This window comes from Eufriesea mexicana, unplaced genomic scaffold, assembly GCF_001483705.2.
Source record: "Eufriesea mexicana isolate 0111107269 unplaced genomic scaffold, ASM148370v2 scaffold294, whole genome shotgun sequence".
Taxonomy (NCBI): domain Eukaryota; kingdom Metazoa; phylum Arthropoda; class Insecta; order Hymenoptera; family Apidae; genus Eufriesea; species Eufriesea mexicana.
The window spans coordinates 418,266-438,397 of NW_016908489.1; the positions used below are offsets into that span (position 1 = coordinate 418,266).

General features: G+C 27.5%; 7 protein-coding genes across 7 annotated transcripts; 4 read left to right on the forward strand and 3 right to left on the reverse strand.

Moving 5' to 3' along the window:
• The first annotated feature begins 42 nt into the window (after positions 1-42).
• On the forward strand, positions 43-1,847 carry TfIIEalpha (transcription factor IIEalpha). Its single transcript, XM_017911931.1, has 7 exons — positions 43-169; positions 237-403; positions 473-601; positions 788-1,014; positions 1,088-1,292; positions 1,362-1,590; positions 1,672-1,847. The coding sequence occupies exons 1-7, from the start codon at positions 43-45 to the stop codon at positions 1,845-1,847; spliced, it is 1,260 nt and encodes a 419-aa protein (XP_017767420.1).
• Positions 1,848-2,303: 456 nt separating this feature from the next.
• On the reverse strand, positions 2,304-4,385 carry Arr2 (arrestin 2). Its single transcript, XM_017911862.1, has 7 exons — positions 4,270-4,385; positions 4,038-4,159; positions 3,655-3,954; positions 3,343-3,570; positions 3,074-3,262; positions 2,822-2,990; positions 2,304-2,724 (listed from the first exon to the last, which is right to left on the reverse strand). Exons 1-7 carry the CDS (start codon positions 4,334-4,336, stop codon positions 2,579-2,581), a joined length of 1,221 nt encoding a protein of 406 aa, XP_017767351.1. The 5' UTR covers positions 4,337-4,385; the 3' UTR covers positions 2,304-2,578.
• Positions 4,386-6,255: 1,870 nt separating this feature from the next.
• akirin lies at positions 6,256-8,455 on the reverse strand. Its single transcript, XM_017911871.1, has 5 exons — positions 7,926-8,455; positions 7,165-7,364; positions 6,906-7,068; positions 6,763-6,819; positions 6,256-6,641 (listed from the first exon to the last, which is right to left on the reverse strand). Exons 1-4 carry the CDS (start codon positions 8,101-8,103, stop codon positions 6,809-6,811), a joined length of 552 nt encoding a protein of 183 aa, XP_017767360.1. The 5' UTR covers positions 8,104-8,455; the 3' UTR covers positions 6,256-6,641; positions 6,763-6,808.
• Positions 8,456-9,076: 621 nt separating this feature from the next.
• Positions 9,077-10,765, forward strand: Apt1 (Acyl-protein thioesterase 1). Its single transcript, XM_017911870.1, has 7 exons — positions 9,077-9,306; positions 9,663-9,694; positions 9,769-9,834; positions 9,915-9,962; positions 10,075-10,321; positions 10,396-10,560; positions 10,674-10,765. The coding sequence occupies exons 1-7, from the start codon at positions 9,253-9,255 to the stop codon at positions 10,719-10,721; spliced, it is 660 nt and encodes a 219-aa protein (XP_017767359.1). The 5' UTR covers positions 9,077-9,252; the 3' UTR covers positions 10,722-10,765.
• A 2,600-nt stretch (positions 10,766-13,365) lies between these two features.
• LOC108556043 (enoyl-CoA delta isomerase 3, peroxisomal) lies at positions 13,366-14,695 on the forward strand. Its single transcript, XM_017911958.1, has 6 exons — positions 13,366-13,470; positions 13,661-13,833; positions 13,966-14,086; positions 14,181-14,270; positions 14,331-14,471; positions 14,540-14,695. The coding sequence occupies exons 1-6, from the start codon at positions 13,366-13,368 to the stop codon at positions 14,693-14,695; spliced, it is 786 nt and encodes a 261-aa protein (XP_017767447.1).
• Positions 14,696-14,792: 97 nt separating this feature from the next.
• Positions 14,793-18,046, reverse strand: LOC108556000 (DNA repair and recombination protein RAD54B). The gene is made up of 10 exons (XM_017911905.1): positions 17,763-18,046; positions 17,570-17,669; positions 17,408-17,500; positions 17,202-17,331; positions 16,545-17,113; positions 15,685-16,438; positions 15,449-15,608; positions 15,236-15,362; positions 14,936-15,163; positions 14,793-14,867 (listed from the first exon to the last, which is right to left on the reverse strand). Exons 1-10 carry the CDS (start codon positions 18,044-18,046, stop codon positions 14,793-14,795), a joined length of 2,520 nt encoding a protein of 839 aa, XP_017767394.1.
• A 399-nt stretch (positions 18,047-18,445) lies between these two features.
• Positions 18,446-19,133, forward strand: bc10 (BLCAP apoptosis inducing factor bc10). The gene is made up of 2 exons (XM_017911906.1): positions 18,446-18,607; positions 18,705-19,133. Exon 2 carries the CDS (start codon positions 18,765-18,767, stop codon positions 19,005-19,007), a length of 243 nt encoding a protein of 80 aa, XP_017767395.1. The 5' UTR covers positions 18,446-18,607; positions 18,705-18,764; the 3' UTR covers positions 19,008-19,133.
• The last annotated feature ends 999 nt before the right edge of the window (positions 19,134-20,132 follow it).

The following is a 20,132-nucleotide window of genomic DNA, read 5'->3' on the forward strand; positions in this document are numbered from 1 at the left end:
TTTAATAATTCTCACATTTTGTTATATGTACACACAAATAAGATGAGTGGTGAAGAAAGACTTGTTACAGAAGTTCCCAGTAGTTTAAAACAATTAGCACGTTTGGTAGTACGTGGGTTTTATACAATAGAAGATGCATTGATTGTTGATATGTTAGTTAGAAATCCATGTAAGTATATTATATATAAATTATAACATTGTGTTTAATATGAAAGTTCATCATTATGTTTTATTAGGTATGAAAGAAGATGATATTTGTGAACTTTTAAAATTTGAACGAAAAATGTTAAGGTCTAGAATATCTACGTTACGGAATGATAAATTTATACAAGTTAGATTAAAAATGGAAACGGGTTCAGATGGTAAAGCACAAAAAGTTAACTATTATTTTATTAATTATAAGGTAAGTCATTAAAGTATTTGAACTTTATTTCTTTTATCAAGTAATCTATTTTATATTTTTATATTCTAGACTTTTGTAAATGTGGTAAAATATAAATTAGATTTAATGAGAAAAAGAATGGAAACTGAAGAAAGAGATGCTACTAGTAGAGCCAGTTTTAAATGTACAAATTGTTTAAAAACTTTTACTGACCTTGAGGTAAGTAAATTATTTATAAATTGTACAACAATGTTTCTCAAAATTTTTAACTGTGTAATGATTAAAGTAAAAAGAAGTAACTATATAAAGTAAAAAGGACAAAATGCAGGGAGTAATTTGAGAAACAGTTTTATTACCATATAAATATTTAAACAGTAAGATACTTATTAACATAATATAATGTAGGCAGATCAATTATTTGATATGACTACTGGTGAATTTAGATGTACATATTGTCGTGAAGTAGTAGAAGAAGACCAATCTGCCCTTCCTAAAAAAGATTCAAGATTATTACTAGCTAAATTTAATGAACAACTAGAACCTCTTTATATTTTATTAAGGGAGGTAGAAGGTATCAAATTAGCTCCTGAAATATTAGAACCTGAACCAGTGGATATAAATACTATTAAAGGGTATCAATTTTTAATGAAATTATTAATAACATAGAGAAGTTATTGTATATTATTTATATTTTCTTCTTTTTAGCATTGATACAAGAAAACCAAGCAGTCTAAGAGCACCTGGTGAGCAATGGTCCGGTGAAGCTACTAGATCATCAGGTTTTATGGTAGAAGACACAAGAGTAGATGTTACAATTGGCGATGATTCTATCGACGATAATGCAGCAAATAGAAGAAAAGAAAGACCAATTTGGATGATGGAAAGTACCGTTATTAACTCTGATTCACAGGTAAATTTTATTTTAGAAATTTAGTGTTAATACTTTATAGTACTCCTTTATAATGGTATTATATTTTAGCCTGATGGAGTTAACACTCAAGAAAACATCTTAGATAAAGCTGCAGCCACTGCTACTAACACAACATCGACTAATAACAAACAAGGTGAAGACATAATGTCTGTATTATTAGCTCATGAGAAGAAAGGAGGAACAAATTCAGCAGCTGCTATAAAATCTGTACTACCTCAAGAGTCTAGTGATAGCAGTGATAATGAAGCAGTTACTGAAATGCAAGCTATTGATACAGGTATGATCTTAAAACATGTTGTAAATTATTATAGTAATATTGCCATTTAAGAACATATACACATATTCTACATTTTTTTAGGAGAAGTAGAAACTATGGATTCTGAAGATGAAGATCTTGTACCGACCGTAACTGTCGCAGGAAAAACTGTTGCTATTGCGGATGTAAATGATGCATTAATTGCTGAAATGACTCCTGTGGAGAAAGAGTCATATATTCAAGCATATCAAGAATATTATTCGCATATGTATGACTAATTAGAATGCAGTCAGCATTGATAAATATTTAACAATGCTTTGCAAGACTGAGTGATTATTAAAATTTCTGTAATATTTTGTATAGTCATAAAATAAATAATTTTCTGGGTTTGGTAAATATTTATTTTCTTTATTTTTCCTTATTGTGTAACATATTAATATTTTTAAGGAAATATAAATTAAATAAACTTAGAAATCAGTATTTTGAAATTTTTTTATTTCTCTTCTAATATACAGATATAGATCAACGATATCATCAGTTAGTAATAAACATTTACAGACTCGTACATTATAATCACCATAAATAAAAATTAATACATGTCACTTCTGGTAAGGCGGGAAAATCTTAGCCAGATATAAATTATTCATTAAGCTTACTTAGAATCATTTTTTTTTTCCGTCTTTATGTAAATTTCTAACCGACCACCACTACCGGATAGAAATTATAAGACGATATTGATTTTTCTATTATACTTTTCACTTTTTTTTGTCCTTTTTCGTTACATCTTTCTTAATTCTGTACCTTTTATTCTTTTGTCAGTCCTTAAATATAACTCACATCAAAAGAATCCTAGAATCGATAAATTCTAAATATACATATATATAATACACTGTATTATTTATGATTAGTTCGATATAATTCTATTGCATTCTGATTTAAATTTACTACTAAGAATTATTAATCTAAGATTCTTTTAAAGTAAGTATTTGCCTCCTTGCAAATAGTTTTTTTACTCTGGCTCATTTAAGCGCAAACGAGCGAAGTCTTCGAAAACAATATTGTCATCGTCATCATTTGAATAGCAAGAATTCTCATAACGTGCCCTCTCAATGCTCTTATTCTTCTTCAAAATAGATTTTTCTTTTTCTACAAGTCCTGTGGCAATAACATAATATTTGTTACGAGTTGTAATTATTTAGAAATAAATTGTCGTTATTGTTATTATTGAATATTCATTAAAATTAAAACTTACCAGGTGTTGGATGCATTAGTTTAAATGGAACATCTGTAACTAATTCACCTCCCAAAGTGCCACAGTTTAATTTTACTCGAACAGAATAAGAGATGACAATACCCATAGCATCACTAGGAGTTTTACCTTCTGCGACCATAGTTGAAGATGCAAGATTTACATCATCATCCTACATATTAAGCAAAGTATGTGAAAATATGATCAACAAAAAAGGAATTATTCTTTTACTTAATAAAAGTATTTTTTTTCTACCTTCAAATGACCATCAAGAGCAATTCCACGGCGATCCTTGTTGCTGCTGGCTAATGGAACAAGATAAAACTGTTTTGTAAAGGATGCTCCGGGTGTGATTGGACAACCTTCACGTGTTTCTAAACTGGCCACATGTCGAGAGAACTGAGTATTAACCATTGTTACTTCACAATGTTGTACTACAAAGAGCTAAGACATATAAATATTGAAATTAGATGGCTAAATACAATTCATCACTATTATATTACATCAAATGCATATATAAATACCTTAATATTTTTAACTGCTTTACGAGAATTATTTGTAACTATAACATTTGCAGCTACTTTTTCTCCATGATAATAAATCTCCCTATCAAGTGTAACTTCCAAATTCAATTTGCCTTGAGAGAAAGTAAATCCTTTTGAAACTAAAGAGGTAGGCAATTTACGTCCTCTGGTAGGAGGAGCATATTGCAATTTTTTTATGGCTAATGCAACAGATGATCTTTTGTGACCCTATATATAAATTACAAATTATATGCATATACATATTTTACACCTTATTAATAAATGAACACTTAACTGTAATTAGGGTATTACCTTATCTTCTTCATGTTCACCAACATATACTCTGACAGTATATTCTACTCCTAATGGTTTTCCTTGATCATCATCGCCAGGTTGTAATGTAACAGAACTAGGAGAGGATTGTGGAAATTGAAATATGAATGGATATGCATTTGGTCCAAGACGTTTGAGAAGGCGTTCTTGAATGGGTGTCATATCTTGTTTTTCCTTCTTCAATGGAACTATTTGCTCCCGACACAAAACGAGTTCTTTGCTAAATTTGACACCCATAACTTCATCTTCCTCGCGTCCATAACGGAAAGTTGTTGTTACCTGAGTAATATAAAAATAAAATATGCAATGTTGTTTATATGTATATTATTTTATGTATTAAAGTATTTAATTTTATTCCTTGCCTGTCCATAAACTTTTCGGCCTTGAAGATAATCATTTTCAACAACAATAACACCATCAATTGGATCTATGCTATCCAAATGATCAATGAAGTCCCTTTTACCAAGGTAAACCGTAACTTTTCCTACAATTAATAAAAAATTGTAACATTGGAAACAAATTGCTTCAAAGCAAAAACTATCAATTCTTTTAATATTGCTCATAGAAAATTCTTAACAATATTTTATTACTTACCATTTGGAGTTGTTTTCTTGAATACCTTGATGGCTACAACAAGAGTCAAAAACAGAAACGGAAACATTTGGAACTCTTTCTCCAATCCAATAGATTAGCAGAAGTTTGTTTCCCTCCCAGAAGTGACAGTCTTAGCAAGAACAGCCACGCTTTATATAGTCCTGCAGGGGCTTCTTTACTTGAAGCCATACTACTAATAGCATTAGTTTATTACACAAGTTAGTTAATGAGATTAGAACACATATGTAAGAATTTTGTTATGCATATTGTGGAACTAACTCAGTAGTTCATGCACTCTCAACTAGGAAAGATGGTAAAGTTTAGCATTAGTGTCAACTTTTCTTATAGTATATCAAATATTTTGTAAACTTACGTATAAAAAAATATTACGTGCAACTATACATTCAGTTAATATAAAAAGGCTAATATAAAGAAATACACGTGATCAGTCTTACATTTATGTTTATTTCAATAATAAGTGCTTACATAATATAATATGGAGGTATTTTAATTGAAATTAAAACCCTTGAATCCTTAAGGAATCACATTGGTATATTTTCACAAAATTTTTCTTAATGATAAACAATATTTTTCTCAAGTAAATATTAATCATTATTGACAATTAGAACCACTTATATTCCTTTCTTTTTTCACATTCAGCAGTCAGTAAACACTTCATATATCATGTACATTATTGTATGAACACTAATATTGTGTTCCCAAATTGTTCTGGTAACTAAAAGACACCTTCTTTTTGGGAATGAATAAGGCAATTCTTAATGCCCATTTTCAAAATGTAATTTTACAGGTAGGGAAACGAATTTTCTCAATATACAAATATTAGACTAATAAAAATAACTTGTAACATGTTCACAAAAATTTTTTTTGATAAATATTTCTTGGTGCCTAATGCTTTTCCAATATGAGTGAATTTCATGCTACAATAAAAAGAAAAAATGCATGCAGCAACCAAGAAAGCCTCATTCATATTGCTTCCTCATATATTTGAGCTTCTTTTCAAATACAAAAAAAAAGCAAAGAAACGAAATATGATATAAAAATAAACGGTTATAAACTAAAAATTTAAAAATCAATAACAGTAGGTAATATATAGTAGAATTATCGCGATAAACATGTCTAATAATAGGCACAATTAAGGTATAGGTATTATATATTCATTATTTACTGCTTTATTATGCTAAAGAAAGCCGTTGCTATCAGGGAACAGAAATATTTGCGAAATTTCATGAAATCTTTATTTCAAATATTCATTTTTGACAATATATTCGTACAATGCTACAAACTATATCTTATTCTGAGTTCTTTGCAAACTTTTATATTTGTATTTGAAACTGGAGGATACTTTTGCTAAAAAAAAAATAAAATATTAATACATTATGAAAATTCAATAAAATTTAAGTAATCGTGACAAACTAATAAGTCATTCAAAAATAATTTACTTGAGATTTCAAGGAATAGTTTTTAATCTCAGAAAGGAACAAAACCGATTCTTGGTATTTATTTAAAATATTGTTGATAATTTAGTTCTACAAGTTATGTACGTTATTTAAATTCGAACACATCCATTTTAGAGGAAATGTTGTTTACATTGAAAATTTATACATGCAGTAAACCATACACACAAAAACAAATATTTCATATCGCAATCGCTGAAATAAGATTTTCTAAAACATTGCATATATTTATCTTACACTTTGCAAAAATAAAATACAACTAAGGTTCAATGAAAACAACTTTCCCTGATATATGGTTTAATAATCTCTCCATATGCACAGTACTTTCTGCCAAAAACTTCAATATACATTGTTTTATATTTGGATTACAAGAGTATTCGCATATGGTTGAGCAATATCTAATACATGTATCATTAAATTAACAAGGAATTATTTGTTTACCATTTCTTAACACTTTCTTTTAAAATGTGCAAGAAATGAACATTTATCTATTTTTAGTTAGTTACGTGATATTACAGAACCCTGTGCAAGTCAAGCTCTTAACTCCAAGCATAGCCATGCACTGTATATACATGAACTTCTACATGTATTCATGTTTGTACATAACTAGAATTTCGATACAGTTCCCTGATACCAGCGCATTTCTAACATCGGCCAGTACAAATATTGTTAGTTTCAATAGTATACACTGTAGATTTTTGTAGTATGATTGCTGTTTACTGCAAACCTACTAAACTTACATTACTAATTTTTTTTTGTTTTTTTTTTTTTGTTTTTACCAGACATTTTTTCAATGTAAGTCGTAGTATGAATTTTTTTTTAAAGATGTTGTTGAACGAGGTGGTGCTGCATACCTCGACTTAAATTTCAAGCAAAATTTTCTCACACAGTAGAAATCTACGATAATAAAGAAAACTAATAGAAATATTGATTATATTCATAAAGAAATTAATCACCTGTTCTATATAGCTGATGTCAGAGATATAATTCAATTTTACATTATCATTATTTAGCTCACCTAATATTCTTCACAGAAACATGTCCTTATAAATAAGAATCTTGTTTTAGGATAGATCTGAAAGAATTAAAAGAATCAATATAAAGTACATTTGCAAATATAAAGAAAATATTTTTACATTCAAATTAGTTAACATTACTTACAACTTGGCGCAGCTGCAGATTCAAATCTCTTTTGTATCTGGTCATAGGTAAATTTAACAAAAGCATCATATTGCTCAGAGAGCTTCATATTTAAAATCTGATCATATTCTTCTCGGATCTGTGTCTCCTGCTCTTTAAGCATTCGTTCACAGATCAAACCCACCTATAAAATTATTTACGTAATAAAATCTTATAACCTGTGCAATTTTGATTTAACTATTTCAATATAAGCTAGTAAAAATTACAAATTATGAGTTACCTGTCTGAATGTAAATAAAGGTTTTTCCTTTCCACTAGGACTATAACTACATGAATTTGAACCATAAGCAGATGGGCTTGAAGGACTTGCAGGACCTTCCATGTCTGAAGAATCACCACTATTGTTTTGAGGACTAAAATGCAATTGTTTGCGCCGATGTAATCTCCGAATCTCTTCTCTTATATTAGCAGCCATTTTTTCTATATGCAAAAGAATGATTTTCACCTATAATATTATGTCTGCAGAAAATTTAGCTTTTTATATTGTAATTTTATTTAAAGTTTTAATTAAATATATATAGAGATTATTATTATAAAATTTAAATTAATTGTGGCTGATAAATGTAAGTTCTAAGTTCTAACTTATTATATTAATAATTATTATGTTTATAACAGATTAATTAATAGGGTAAGGTATTTAAAATATTTGGGAACATGGAAAATTCAAATTATAACTTCATAGTACTTTATTTTATTAATCAATCTGTAATGTCATAAAAATAAACAATTTCTAAAAACGTGATCATTTATAAATAAGGAGGAAAGGGGAGTTGATTCTCCATGTCCGTTACTACATTACCATATGATTTACGCATCTTCCCCTACCTAAATGCCGCACCTTCCCTTCCCCCTTTAAACATCGTGAATTCAAGTTTTAAATCGCTAAAACGATTTAACCATCCCTTCTTTGTCATATCATAGTAAGAAAGAATGAAATAGAAGAAAGAAAAAATAAAAATGGCCGTAACTTATAGTAATTACCAGGCGTCAGTTTATGGGTTACTTCGCCAAAAGGCGAAGGATTCTGTGGCCTGGAATTAGCTTGCGTTGATGTACTGGGGGAAACACACATTGGTACACATCTTCGTCGTTTACTAGGCCGACCATGACTATGTACCGGGTCGAACTCCAAAGATCTTTTTAGAGTGGCGCAGGCCATTTCTCTCCTTTACCGTCCCGTTCACAACTGACACTCAGATTATGGGCTTAGCCCGCGAGCTACGATGATTATGCCGAAAAATACAGCAAAACCACCGTATACGCGCACTGCCTGAGTAGTTTCTTTAACTGCACTCTAGTTCTTCTCTCTTCCTTCGTGTCGATCCCCTCGGATTTCTTCGTGTTCTGACTAGACTGCACCAAAACAAACACTGCAGTAAAACAATATGGCTGGCAACCACGGTTTGTCGGCTAGGAACGACCACGGAACGAATGTCTCAACCATCAAAGCACCATCTTTTCACTGGTCACTACTTGCATTCCGAAATGTATACGTCGCAGGCTCAACTAACCCGAGACTCTTCGTTTCTGATTGGTCAATATGTTGTATGGTGGCGTCTCTTTGCATTTCCTCCTTCTGACGTATTTTAATTGAAATTCAAGTAACAAAGATTTGATTGCTTCCAAAATTTAAATTATTTTTTCAAATTACCATAATTACTTTATATATTCTTTATAAATCTAAAGTTTATGAAAAATTAACTGATATTTTAAGAAAAATTAATTTTTCTAAAAACAGAGGTTTCAGATTTATAATTTACAAAATATTTTGATTTTGGATAAATGAGAAAATACTTGAAAATTGCAATATTATTTATGAAGATTTTATTGTATTCAATTTACACACAAATTTTAATCAAACATTTTGAAGGTTTAACTTCATTAAGATCAGCATGCATATAAAAAAAGAAGATTGAAATTGAAAATTGTAACACTTCTTGGAAATGCATATTCTCTGACAAGTACAGTTATGAATATTAATTCATGATTATTTGACAATTTGCAACGATTTATTAAAAATAAATTGTAGTATTTGAAATATTTTTTTATATCATTGGTAGTAAAAAAGTACTTTGTAGTTATGTGTTAAAAATGGGCAATTCTACAGGTTTGCGTAATAATTTAGATTTTCATTTAAAAGCAGTTTCATAAAGCATGCGCATGACTTCTGCCTACCTCTCTCTATTCGCTTTAGGGAATTTCAAGCGGTGTCAAGAAGAATCTTCCGCCATTCTATATTTACGATTTTTACCAAATTGTTATACGTTTTATCCATTTTCTCACAGCCCGTCCAAAAAAGCGACGAATAATGACAACAGTGAGTCCTGTAGTGATAGCAGCTACGGCGAGACATACAGCAACAGTAAGCGAATAATGTCTTCAAGATGTCTTTTGATCTTTTCTTGGTTATACTTGACGTAAAGTGATTTTTAATTAACCATAAGTTAATTATTCTTGACATAATTTCATCATATAATTATTAAATATGTACATAACATTTTTATGACATTTGTTTATTTTTCGTATCTAACATTTATGCCTTTTTCTAAAATTAAGATTTTTCAGTATTAAAAGTAATTTTTTAAAAATTAATATTTGATTTATGTTATACTTTTGTTTAATAATCACGCACATTACTTTAAAATATAGATAGAATTATCATTATATATTTAAATGATTTCATTACTTTTATATAACATAATCTTATTTTTGTTTTAGCTTATATTTTTTCATGGATTGGGTGATACTGGGTAAGTTACAATTTATATAATTAAATAATATTAGTACAATTTTATAATTCTTATTTATTTAATTTATTTTATAGTCATGGATGGGCTAGCTCAATGGGTGCAGTAAGATCTCCACACATTAAAGTTATTTGTCCAACTGCGTATGTATAGTTAGAATATAAATTAGTTAGTTGCTTAGTTAGTATTGAAATAAATATATCACTTAGATTTATCATTTTAGACCTACAATGCCAGTGACATTAAATGCAGGATTTAGAATGCCTTCTTGGTAAGTAAATAATATAAGTACATAGTAAATTGATTATAGCTTCCATTAGTTATAGAAAGATGTATAGGAAATTATATATAAAAATTATTTTATTGTACATTGATAAATTTAGGTTTGACTTAAGATCTTTGGAACCAAGTGGTCCTGAAGATGAAGAAGGTATTCGCAAAGCTGCGGAAATGGTACATTCTTTAATTGCAGAAGAAGTTGCAGCCGGAATACCTACAAAACGTATTGTTCTTGGAGGTTTTAGTCAGGGTGGTGCTCTGGCTATATATAGTGCTCTTACATTTCCAGAACCCTTAGCTGGTGTTATAGCTTTATCAGCTTGGCTTCCTTTGCATCAAAAATTCCCAGCTGTATGTATGTTTATATAATAATATATTTAATATTTCATAACACTATAATATTAATAATATGACATTTCTTATAGGAAGCAATAGGAAATAAAAATACTCCACTGCTACAGTGTCATGGTGACTGTGATCCAATAGTGCCATATAGATGGGGTCAATTGACTGCATCTGTTCTTAAACAATTTATGACACAAACAGAGTTCAAAACATATAGAGGAATGATGCATGCATCTTGTGATGAGGTAGGTAGTATTTTAATATTTATGAAATTTTCATATTCTAATTATTTTGTAAAATAGTAATATTATAGATCTTTATATATTAACATATTTAACTATGCTTATTACTTCCACAGGAAATGCGTGACATGAGGAAATTCATTGAAAAAGTTTTGAAGCCGTAATAGTTTTTACTAAATATATTAATGTTTTAAACATTAACCTTATTACTTTATTGTTCTTTATTAAAAATTAATTACTTCCAACTTCACTGCTACTTAATTCTAGTGCTTGGTGAAAGAGTAAAGATCAGCAGTATAGGTAGAAATGTTTCTAATTCTGAAAGGAAAGCAGAATAATAGTAATGAATTATCATTTGTGTAAATCATACTTGAATGAATTATTTCTGTTTTAAGATATCAAAGTTACTATTGTAATATTCCCAATTTCCAATCTTACAGTTTGAATTAACAATCATGAGATTCTTAGATCTCACTCTAAATGCTTTTAAATGAAAGATAATATTAAGAAATAACACATTATCTTAAATGCATTGTTTTAATAAAATTTAATTTATTTTATTCACACGATGCACTTTATATGAAGCTAAATAATTTATAAATTGAAACAGTTTCTATCTTTCTAATAGAAAGAATATATTATTTATTTCCAGATAAATCTTTCACTTCTTAATGGATATAATAATTTTCGTTAGTTTAATTGTACTCCGTAAAAGCGTTTACTGTTATACTTTTAACTCAAATATTAATTTATGTAGTACAAGTATACAAGCATTTAAATATTCTTTTTAATATTTACGTTTATGTAATTTATATATAATGTACAAACATTGCTATTTATGGAATAATAATTTTGTAGAAATATCTAGGGACAGTAATATGGCCATGTAATCTGTGATTACAAAATATAATTTTGAAATCAATAAACACAGTAATTTTTAGTAGACACCATATTGCAAATGCTAGTCATGAAGAAGTATATGTCAGGAATGATGATATCATGGACAATTGTATAGTGCAAGAGTACTACCTTTTTAGTACTTATATTTTAGGTTTACCCAAATGGTACTATTAAAAAAAAAAAAAGGATCACGATTACAAGTATTTAACTGACAAGCAATACTAGTTGTTTAATAAAAAAAAAGGGGGAGAAGGATGATTATTTTTAATATTTAATTGTACTATTAAAACAGAATGAATCATGCATGTTAAACATATACTTTTCTTGTTTAGTATTTTATTTAAAATGTGTAATACAAACATTGTACATATGTAATGAATTTTCCTTTGTTGTTAATACTTTTATGTATTTGATTTGATTTTTTTATTGGAAATTGTGGTATGTATAATATTCATCTTACAGAACAATAAATTCTTTAATTTATGCAAATCATATACAAAAAAATGTACTTCATTGAATGTTCAATTAAGTAATTTATTGATCTATAAAATACACTATTGTGTATTACATTATTGATCTCTAAAATACAATTGAAATTAGCGCTATCTACGATTTTGAACCCGAAAACCGAGTTTGGTAATAGGAGCACAGAATATACGAGGAAGTCTTAGAACAACCAAATGGCGCCATCTGTGCTCCGGTTGCCGAACTTGAGCTTGGAATAAAAAATCATAGATGGCGCTGATATCAACTGAATAGGAATACTAACTCTGGTTATGTGCTCCGAATATATTTTAATAAATCAAATCGGCAGTGGAAAATTCACTAATTGCTCAATATCTGTGATTAATTTATTAACTTTTATAATTGCATCGTAAAGGCAGATCCTTTAAGAACTTTCCAATATATTTTTCGATGTAAATTTTTCCCTAATTAATTAATTATTAATGATTATTCTACGCAGTGTTTGAATTGTTGTCGAAGACGCCATTGGTTTTTCATTAATTACTATCCGCTACGCAATTAATTTATGAAACTTTATGCACTCATTATAAAAACAATGTTCTTGTGAATCTTCTCATATAAGTTTTGTTCACATTTTGTTTCTAGTTTCGTTTAGTATTAATTATTTTCACGGAAGATCGTGATGGTCGTCGTTACGAAATCATGGACGCCATCAAACAATAATTAATAACTAACTAATTCGTAACAAATTATGAACGAAAATTACTGAAGAATGTTGCTCAAAGTTTCAGCTTTTCAATGCAATTATAAAAGTTCATAAATTAATTACGGAAATTGTGTAATTTATTAACTTTTCACCGTCGGAGCCCTTCTATCCTTTTCTATCCTATTTGTGTCATTGTCTGACACGTGACGAGCTCTTCGACGATCTCCTTGCCTATTCTATATTCCTATTACTTTTCCAAGCATATAGTCCAAAATCATAGATAGTGCTGATCGCAGGCGGTAAAATTTTTATTCGAACTAGATACCTTTTCTGGTTATGCGCTAATAACACACCTTAATTAATCAATTCGGCAGTAGGAAATTAATAAATTTCCGAGTTTTTGTAATTATTTCATAAACATTTATAGCTGCACAGCAAAGTTGGAATTATAGGCAACTTTCTTATACAATTTTTGTACATAATTTGATGCTAGTTAATTTATTATTAATAATTATTTGATGGCATACGTGATTTCGTAGCAACGATCCGCATGATGGCTCGTTGAAGTACTTACTATAGATTTGTTGTATCGCGATACATTTGTCACAAACTGTAATCATTTAAATAATTAGTGTAAATACATTATTCAAAAATATAGTGTATTTATATCGTCTTGAAATATAATATAATATTTATTTTTTATTAGATACTTATATCAAATATAAAAATTACTTTAAATGATGGAAAATAAACATTTGTCCAATATTTTATGCTCCAAGAAAAATGGGATATTAGAAATCGTACTAAATCGACCAAAAAAAAGAAATGCCATTACTATTTCTGTATGTATTTTTTAAAATTACTTCGATTATGTTTATATAATTTATAATCTTCCATTTTATTTGAAGGTTAGAATACATAATATAAGATTTAAGTTTTATTCTGAAAACAAATAAAAAAATCAAATTTCTATAATTTTAATCATTTTACTGTGCAAATATTAAATGTTATTAGTGAACCTTTATTTATTAGATGTATAACAATTTATTACAAATCTTACATGAATCTATACAAGATAATACTATACACATAGTGGTTTTAACTGGTATGGGAAGCTTCTTTAGTAGTGGAAATGATTTTAGTTTTTTATTAACAAGTCAAGATGAACATGTATTAGATGTCAAAAGTATGATTAATGTTTTTAAGTGAGTATTTAAAAACATGTTAATCTTTAATTCTTCAGTTTCATAAATATCTTTAGCTTGTAACAAAAAATTTTATTATTTATTTATAGTTTAAAATAAACAATGACTTTAATTTCACTAATGACTTTTCAGAGAATTTATAGATGCATTAATTACATATCCTAAACTTTTAGTAGCTATTGTAAATGGTCCAGCAATTGGAATTGCAGTAACAATGCTTCCATTGTTTGATATGATATATGCATCAAATACAGTAATTGTTTACTTATATATGCTATTTAGTCTTTGCTATAGTTTATTATTTTTGTTAAATTACAATTAATTTATAAGCATTTCTTTTGTTGTAGGCTTATTTTCAAACTCCATTTACAAATTTAGGCCTTGTTGCAGAAGGATGTTCTACTTATACATTTCCCAGAATATTTGGGAAATCTAAGGTATTGAAAATTGAAATTTTATTACTTCTGATCAATTTACAAACTTTAAATAATGTTTAGGCCAGTGAAATGTTATATTTAGGATATAAAATGAGTGCAATTGAAGCTAAGCAATATGGTTTGATTAGTGAAGTGTACAAACATGAATGTTTAGATGATGTCTGGTTATATTTAAAAAAAATTGCTGAATTTTCATCAGAGGTATACTTTATCCTGTATAAAATATAAAATATTTATATAATTGTTTTAAACAAATATCTTATTTTTAGTCCATATTGGCAATTAAACGTTTAGTTAAAAAATGGAATCAGAATATTTTATTGCAAGTTAACGTAGAAGAATCAGCTGAACTTATAAAATGTATGCAAGCTTCCGACACTATAAAAAGACTGATAAATGTTATGTTACATAAGAGCAAAATTTAAATATTTCTACCATCTAGTATGTAGAATATATTTTTTATATAAAGTTTGTATAAAATATCTACTGTTTATACAGAACATGAAATAAATATTTTCCTTATTATTTTGTCTTATTTAATACAGAATTTTTTAGTACAAAAGTGATATTATTAGACATTTCAGACAGCATAGTTTCCTATAAAATATTTAAAAATAATCATTATCAATATTTATTTTCAATATTAGATATTCAACTGTTCTTACTTGAATTATCTTATCTGGAATTGGTTGTTGATAATGTTCCCATTTCAAAAGTTCGTTTATAGTTAAATTTGATTTTAGTGTTTTATTTTCTAGAAGAAATTGATACTCTCTATCACTCTCTTGACAAGGTTCTTCTGTTGTTTCTTTTAGTTTTTTATAACCATTACAAGTACACTTCATTAAATCGTGCGTTAAACAATTTGTATTTGTTTTTAATGTAAATAAATCCTGCAAATATCATATATTTATTTAGTATTACATTAAAATGTTCATTGTTTCATATACATATATAAAACTGACCTTTAATTCACTCATAGATAGTTTAAGGGAAGACGAACAATTTAAATCCACCACAGTTTGACTTAAATTTGCTTTGTTGACTTGTCTCTGAAAGATCTTTTCTTCAATAGTACCTGTAGTTAGTAATCTATAAATTTTATTTATATTACTATGAATATTTATGGTATATTTATATCTGTCTATATCTATGATTATAACATAAAGTATACAAACCTTAATATGTAAACATCTTTTTTCTGACCATCCCTCCAAATTCTTGCCATAGCTTGTGAATCAGATGCTGGATTCCAGTCTGAATCAAATAATATAAGTCGAGATGCACCGGGTAAGTTTAATCCAACTCCGCCAGCCTTTGCACTTAATAAAAGTACTTCTACAACAGTGGCATTAAGATTAAGAAAAATGTGTATACTAATTATGAAATTGAACGTAATATTAAATATACTAACTACTATTATTATCCATTGAATTGAACAGTTCTATGATTTTAGATCTTGCATTACTTGTTGTACTACCATCTAGTCTAAGAAATTGTAAATATTCAGTTTTACAAACAGTTTCCAGTAGATCGAGTGTTTGCGTATAATACGAAATCAATACTAATTTTTCATCCGTCTTTTTTAAATTTTTCATTAATGTTTGTACAATTGAAATTTTTCCACAATAAGCTTCCTTTGTAATATCTTTTACATTAGAACCTCTGTTAAAGTTTTTTAAATCAGCACATAAAATCTCATTTTTCCCAGTATAAAATAATTCTGGATGATTACAAATTTTTTTAAGAGCCATTATTACTGATAAAGGTGGTATAGCATTATTTGGTAGTACATTTTTATCGAGCCAAAGATCTATGACTGCCGAATACAAATCTACTTGCTCGCTCGATAAACGACAAAATACAATTAGTTCATGCTTAGAAGGTAAGTACTTATTAATTGTTTCTTGTGTACGTCTTAATATAAAACATTTCGTTTTTTCATGTAATTCATTAGCTCTTTCAGTTCCAAGAGATACAATGTGGTGTGGTGCATTAGGACATTGTAATGCTATAATGGGTTTTTCGTAATGCATTTTAAATTCAGAATTACTGCCCAGTATAGTAGGATTTACAAAGTCAACTAAAGCAAAAAATTCTTGTAAATCATTTTGTATAGGAGTCCCAGTCAATAGAATTCTTTTTTTACAATTTAAGTTATTTAAAATCTGGAAATAATAAGATATTAAAATGTCAGATACAATTACATATTAAATGTAGTATCACATCATATTAAATTTTCTTTCCTCTTTAATTAAAATTATATATTAATACCTTTGCTGCCTTTATGTCATTATTTTTTAATCGATGTCCTTCATCACATACAAGTAAATCAAAGGGTATTTGCTCAATTTCTTGTTGACATTTGACAAGCATCTCATAACTAACAATCATAATTGAGTTTCTTACTTGTTTTTTGAAATCTTTGGGTTTATTTTTGGCATTTATGATATATGGAGATATCCTATGAAAACCCAACCAATGTTTAAACTCTTTATTCCAATTATTACATAAACTACTAGGAGTTACTATTAATATATATTTTAATATTGGACATCCATATGGTCCTTTTTTTAATAATGTCCAAATAATTGTAATGCATTGTAATGTTTTACCAAGTCCCATTTCATCAGCTAAAATTGCTCCAAAATAATTAGGTATTTTTAAACCCATAATACATTCATATAGAAAAACAATACCATAGCGTTGGTGTGGTCTAAGAATATTTACTAAACAAGTATCTACAGACACTTCTTTCTCATTTTCTAACACATCATTCTCTATCCAGTTCTTTGAAATATTTATAGATGGCATTACTAATGGATGACATCTCAACTTTAACTCTTTAATGAAATATAAAAGTTAGTATGTTTTTTACAATATGAAATTTAGTTTCACAATGAACCTTCTATTTATTTTAATATACTATACCTTTATGTAAGGATCCTAATGGAACATATGGTTTAGAACTTGAAATTTTTAATTTCTTTGTGGGTGGTTCTGAAATCTTTTCTGGAGTAGATTTATGAGGTAAACATTTAGCTACTGCTTTGTCAATTATCTACAAACATATTGATATCAATTTTATGACGCAATTTATATATAAAAATTATTAATGTATGTAGATTCAATTTTACCTCAATTTCTTTGTTATCTATATACATTCTAAAGCCTTCCACAAGAACTTCTGGATTAACTTTAGTTTTATGAATAATATTGCCTACCATATCCTGTGCATCATATAAATTCTTTGTATACTTTAATAATAAAACAATATACATAGTTCGCTTACATTTTACCTTTAAAATTGCATATTTTCCTGTGACTTCCAGTATTCCATCATCGTCCCATTTCTTATGTTTTCTCATAGACTTTTTACCTATTACTACATTAAAAATACTAGACAAGAGAATAAATATATTGTTATTAAAATAATAAAATAATAAATAGGTAAAATAGATGTTTAAATGAATTAAGTATTTATGTATATACATTTTATTACTATCAGTATTATTGGCTGAATTTTCCTTAACGGTAATTGCATTATTTTTCTTTTCTTCAATTTCAATATTCTCTTCCTGTATTTTTTCATTATAACTTGTAGAAGTATTTTTAAATAAATTAAGAATTTTTGTTGTGCTTCTAATAAATGTTTGTTCGGAATCTTCTGATGATATATTGATATTTTCTAAATTTTGTTTGGATTTCCGTGGATTCATTGGTTGCTGATATTTCGAAGTAATTTTAAAATTTTTGCTTACATTATTACGATACATATTCGACGTTTGTATGTTATTCAATATATTTCATAATTAAATTACGCAATATAACATCTACTAATCATGAATTAATTATGATTAATAAAATATAAATGTGCTCTCTTAAAAAGGTTACAAGTTCTGAATATGCTTAAGAACTTAATGAAATTTGGTGTTCCCGCGTAAAATATTAGAAATTTTCCCACTAATCTTATGAAGTAAGCCTAACATTTTAATTTTATTTGTAATATAAAAATAAGAAATACGTAAAAAATTAAACAATGTAACGAATAGTAAGTATAATTTTTATAAAATTTACATAAAATAATTATAAAATAATCTTTTAAGTAACTCTTCTTTTCATTTTCAATGATAAGCTAAAGGCCGTTTTCATGAAGCAGTAGGTTAAACTGCTGTTAGTACATACTGTATGTTCCTATCTGATTCGTGAATGTGCGTAATCTCATTTTGGAAAAATTCAGAGTGGAAATATTTGTACTAGCATGAGTACATACAGTTAAATTATTTCAATTTTGAAGGACGAGATGTTTCGAGAACATTATGGTGCTTCCAAATAAGGTACGAGAAAATTGTAATACGGATAAAAAATAAACTTACGAATAAATTCGAAGAAAGTATCTATAAACTATAAAAGTAATTTATGTACTTTTTTCAGGAGCTTCGCCACAGATGAAACAACTAATTTAAATAGTACCCTAACAACAAAGTAAAAAGGATGTACTGCCTACAGTGGTTAATTCCAGTACTGCTGATACCAAAACCAGTAAATCCAACACTACTGCAGACGCATGTCATGTTTATGGTACTTTATCTAATTGGATTCTTCCTAGAACGAAAACCATGCACTATCTGTAGTGTAGTATTTCTTTTTGCAGTTTCCCTAATTTGTTATAGTGGCATTGGTAATTGTCTCCTTTGGAGTACAAATTGTGATACAGTGAGATGTGACAATAGCTAAAATTATTAGAATGTTTATTCTAGGTTAAAGAATTGCCTCCATTTTTATTTCTTTTAGAAGAGTATGCCTAATTAATTTACCGTAACATAACCTGAATTCATGGCATTCATATGTATTACATATACATGAATCTTAATTGTATACAAATATGATTTTATTGTTTTAATCATAGTTTGTATAGCTTTTACTCGTGGTATATGTATTTATGTATGTACATATATGCTTACAGTAATATGTATTTATATATGTACAGAAGATAATTCATAAAATTTTGCCAAGCCACGAAACGTTTGCATGAAATTAAAAAACTTCCAAATATAAAATTATGACAATTCAATATTATAGAATTAAGATACAATTATGTATATATAATTAAGTTTAATTCCATTTAATTTAATTCTATTATCTAATTGTACACTATGAATAACATTTTTTTTTTTATATTTAAAAATGAAGAAAATGTTGATTTTCTTAAAAATTAATACCTAAAGAATTAACATTTTTGCAAATTATTTAATTTGAATAAATTTCTCAAGAACATTTTTATAATTAACATTCATAATCAAAATTTGAAACTTGAACATTTTTAAAATGTAGTACCATTTATTACAAATATTTTGAACTTGATTGTATTTGTAATTCATATGATATTCTTCATAAATGATACAGCAGCATAATTAGTAATTATTAAATAAAAAAAAAATAATGGTATTACATTATAATATGAAATATATTCACATTATACTATGAAATACATACAAATATGAAATAAGTTACATAATACTATTTGTTGATCGAATATGACAAGCAATAGAAATATATATTGCGCTAAAATGTAAAGTTTAAGTTACTTCATTTCAATATGTATTGAAAACACCAATTATAAGTAAAATTTAATAATCATAATTTGTGATTTGTTTTATCAAACATAGTGAATAAGGAAAATGAACAAAATATATCATATAGTTTATTATAAATATACTTTTTCATTGAATACAGCTACTATTATTTCATCATATTAATGGAAAAAGTTGAAGAAATTGATATGATCAAAAAAATTTCACATTAAAAGTTTAAAATACGAAAGAAAAGCTGTCACTGTATTGCTTATATATATATATATAT

Excerpts from the sequence above, each read along its gene's own strand:
- TfIIEalpha (XM_017911931.1), top strand. The coding sequence starts at position 43 with ATGAGTGGTGAAGAAAGACTTGTTACAGAAGTTCCCAGTAGTTTAAAA. Across the intron at positions 1,015-1,087 it reads GATATAAATACTATTAAAGG|CATTGATACAAGAAAACCAA; the intron begins GTATCAATTTTT and ends TCTTCTTTTTAG. Across the intron at positions 1,591-1,671 it reads AATGCAAGCTATTGATACAG|GAGAAGTAGAAACTATGGAT; the intron begins GTATGATCTTAA and ends ACATTTTTTTAG.
- Arr2 (XM_017911862.1), bottom strand. The coding sequence starts at position 4,336 with ATGTTTCCGTTTCTGTTTTTGACTCTTGTTGTAGCCATCAAGGTATTC. Across the intron at positions 4,160-4,269 it reads CAAGAAAACAACTCCAAATG|GAAAAGTTACGGTTTACCTT; the intron begins GTAAGTAATAAA and ends TATTAATTGTAG. Across the intron at positions 2,991-3,073 it reads CTCTTGATGGTCATTTGAAG|GATGATGATGTAAATCTTGC; the intron begins GTAGAAAAAAAA and ends CTTAATATGTAG.
- akirin (XM_017911871.1), bottom strand. The coding sequence starts at position 8,103 with ATGGCCTGCGCCACTCTAAAAAGATCTTTGGAGTTCGACCCGGTACAT. Across the intron at positions 7,365-7,925 it reads AACCCATAAACTGACGCCTG|AAAAAATGGCTGCTAATATA; the intron begins GTAATTACTATA and ends TTTTGCATATAG. Across the intron at positions 7,069-7,164 it reads CTTTATTTACATTCAGACAG|GTGGGTTTGATCTGTGAACG; the intron begins GTAACTCATAAT and ends ATAATTTTATAG.
- Apt1 (XM_017911870.1), top strand. The coding sequence starts at position 9,253 with ATGACAACAGTGAGTCCTGTAGTGATAGCAGCTACGGCGAGACATACA. Across the intron at positions 10,322-10,395 it reads TGCATCAAAAATTCCCAGCT|GAAGCAATAGGAAATAAAAA; the intron begins GTATGTATGTTT and ends CATTTCTTATAG. Across the intron at positions 10,561-10,673 it reads TGCATGCATCTTGTGATGAG|GAAATGCGTGACATGAGGAA; the intron begins GTAGGTAGTATT and ends TTACTTCCACAG.
- LOC108556043 (XM_017911958.1), top strand. The coding sequence starts at position 13,366 with ATGATGGAAAATAAACATTTGTCCAATATTTTATGCTCCAAGAAAAAT. Across the intron at positions 13,471-13,660 it reads GAAATGCCATTACTATTTCT|ATGTATAACAATTTATTACA; the intron begins GTATGTATTTTT and ends TTTATTTATTAG. Across the intron at positions 13,834-13,965 it reads AGTATGATTAATGTTTTTAA|AGAATTTATAGATGCATTAA; the intron begins GTGAGTATTTAA and ends ATGACTTTTCAG.
- LOC108556000 (XM_017911905.1), bottom strand. The coding sequence starts at position 18,046 with ATGTATCGTAATAATGTAAGCAAAAATTTTAAAATTACTTCGAAATAT. Across the intron at positions 17,332-17,407 it reads TAGATAACAAAGAAATTGAG|ATAATTGACAAAGCAGTAGC; the intron begins GTAAAATTGAAT and ends ATATGTTTGTAG. Across the intron at positions 15,363-15,448 it reads AAAGATGTTTACATATTAAG|ATTACTAACTACAGGTACTA; the intron begins GTTTGTATACTT and ends TAAAATTTATAG.
- bc10 (XM_017911906.1), top strand. The coding sequence starts at position 18,765 with ATGTACTGCCTACAGTGGTTAATTCCAGTACTGCTGATACCAAAACCA.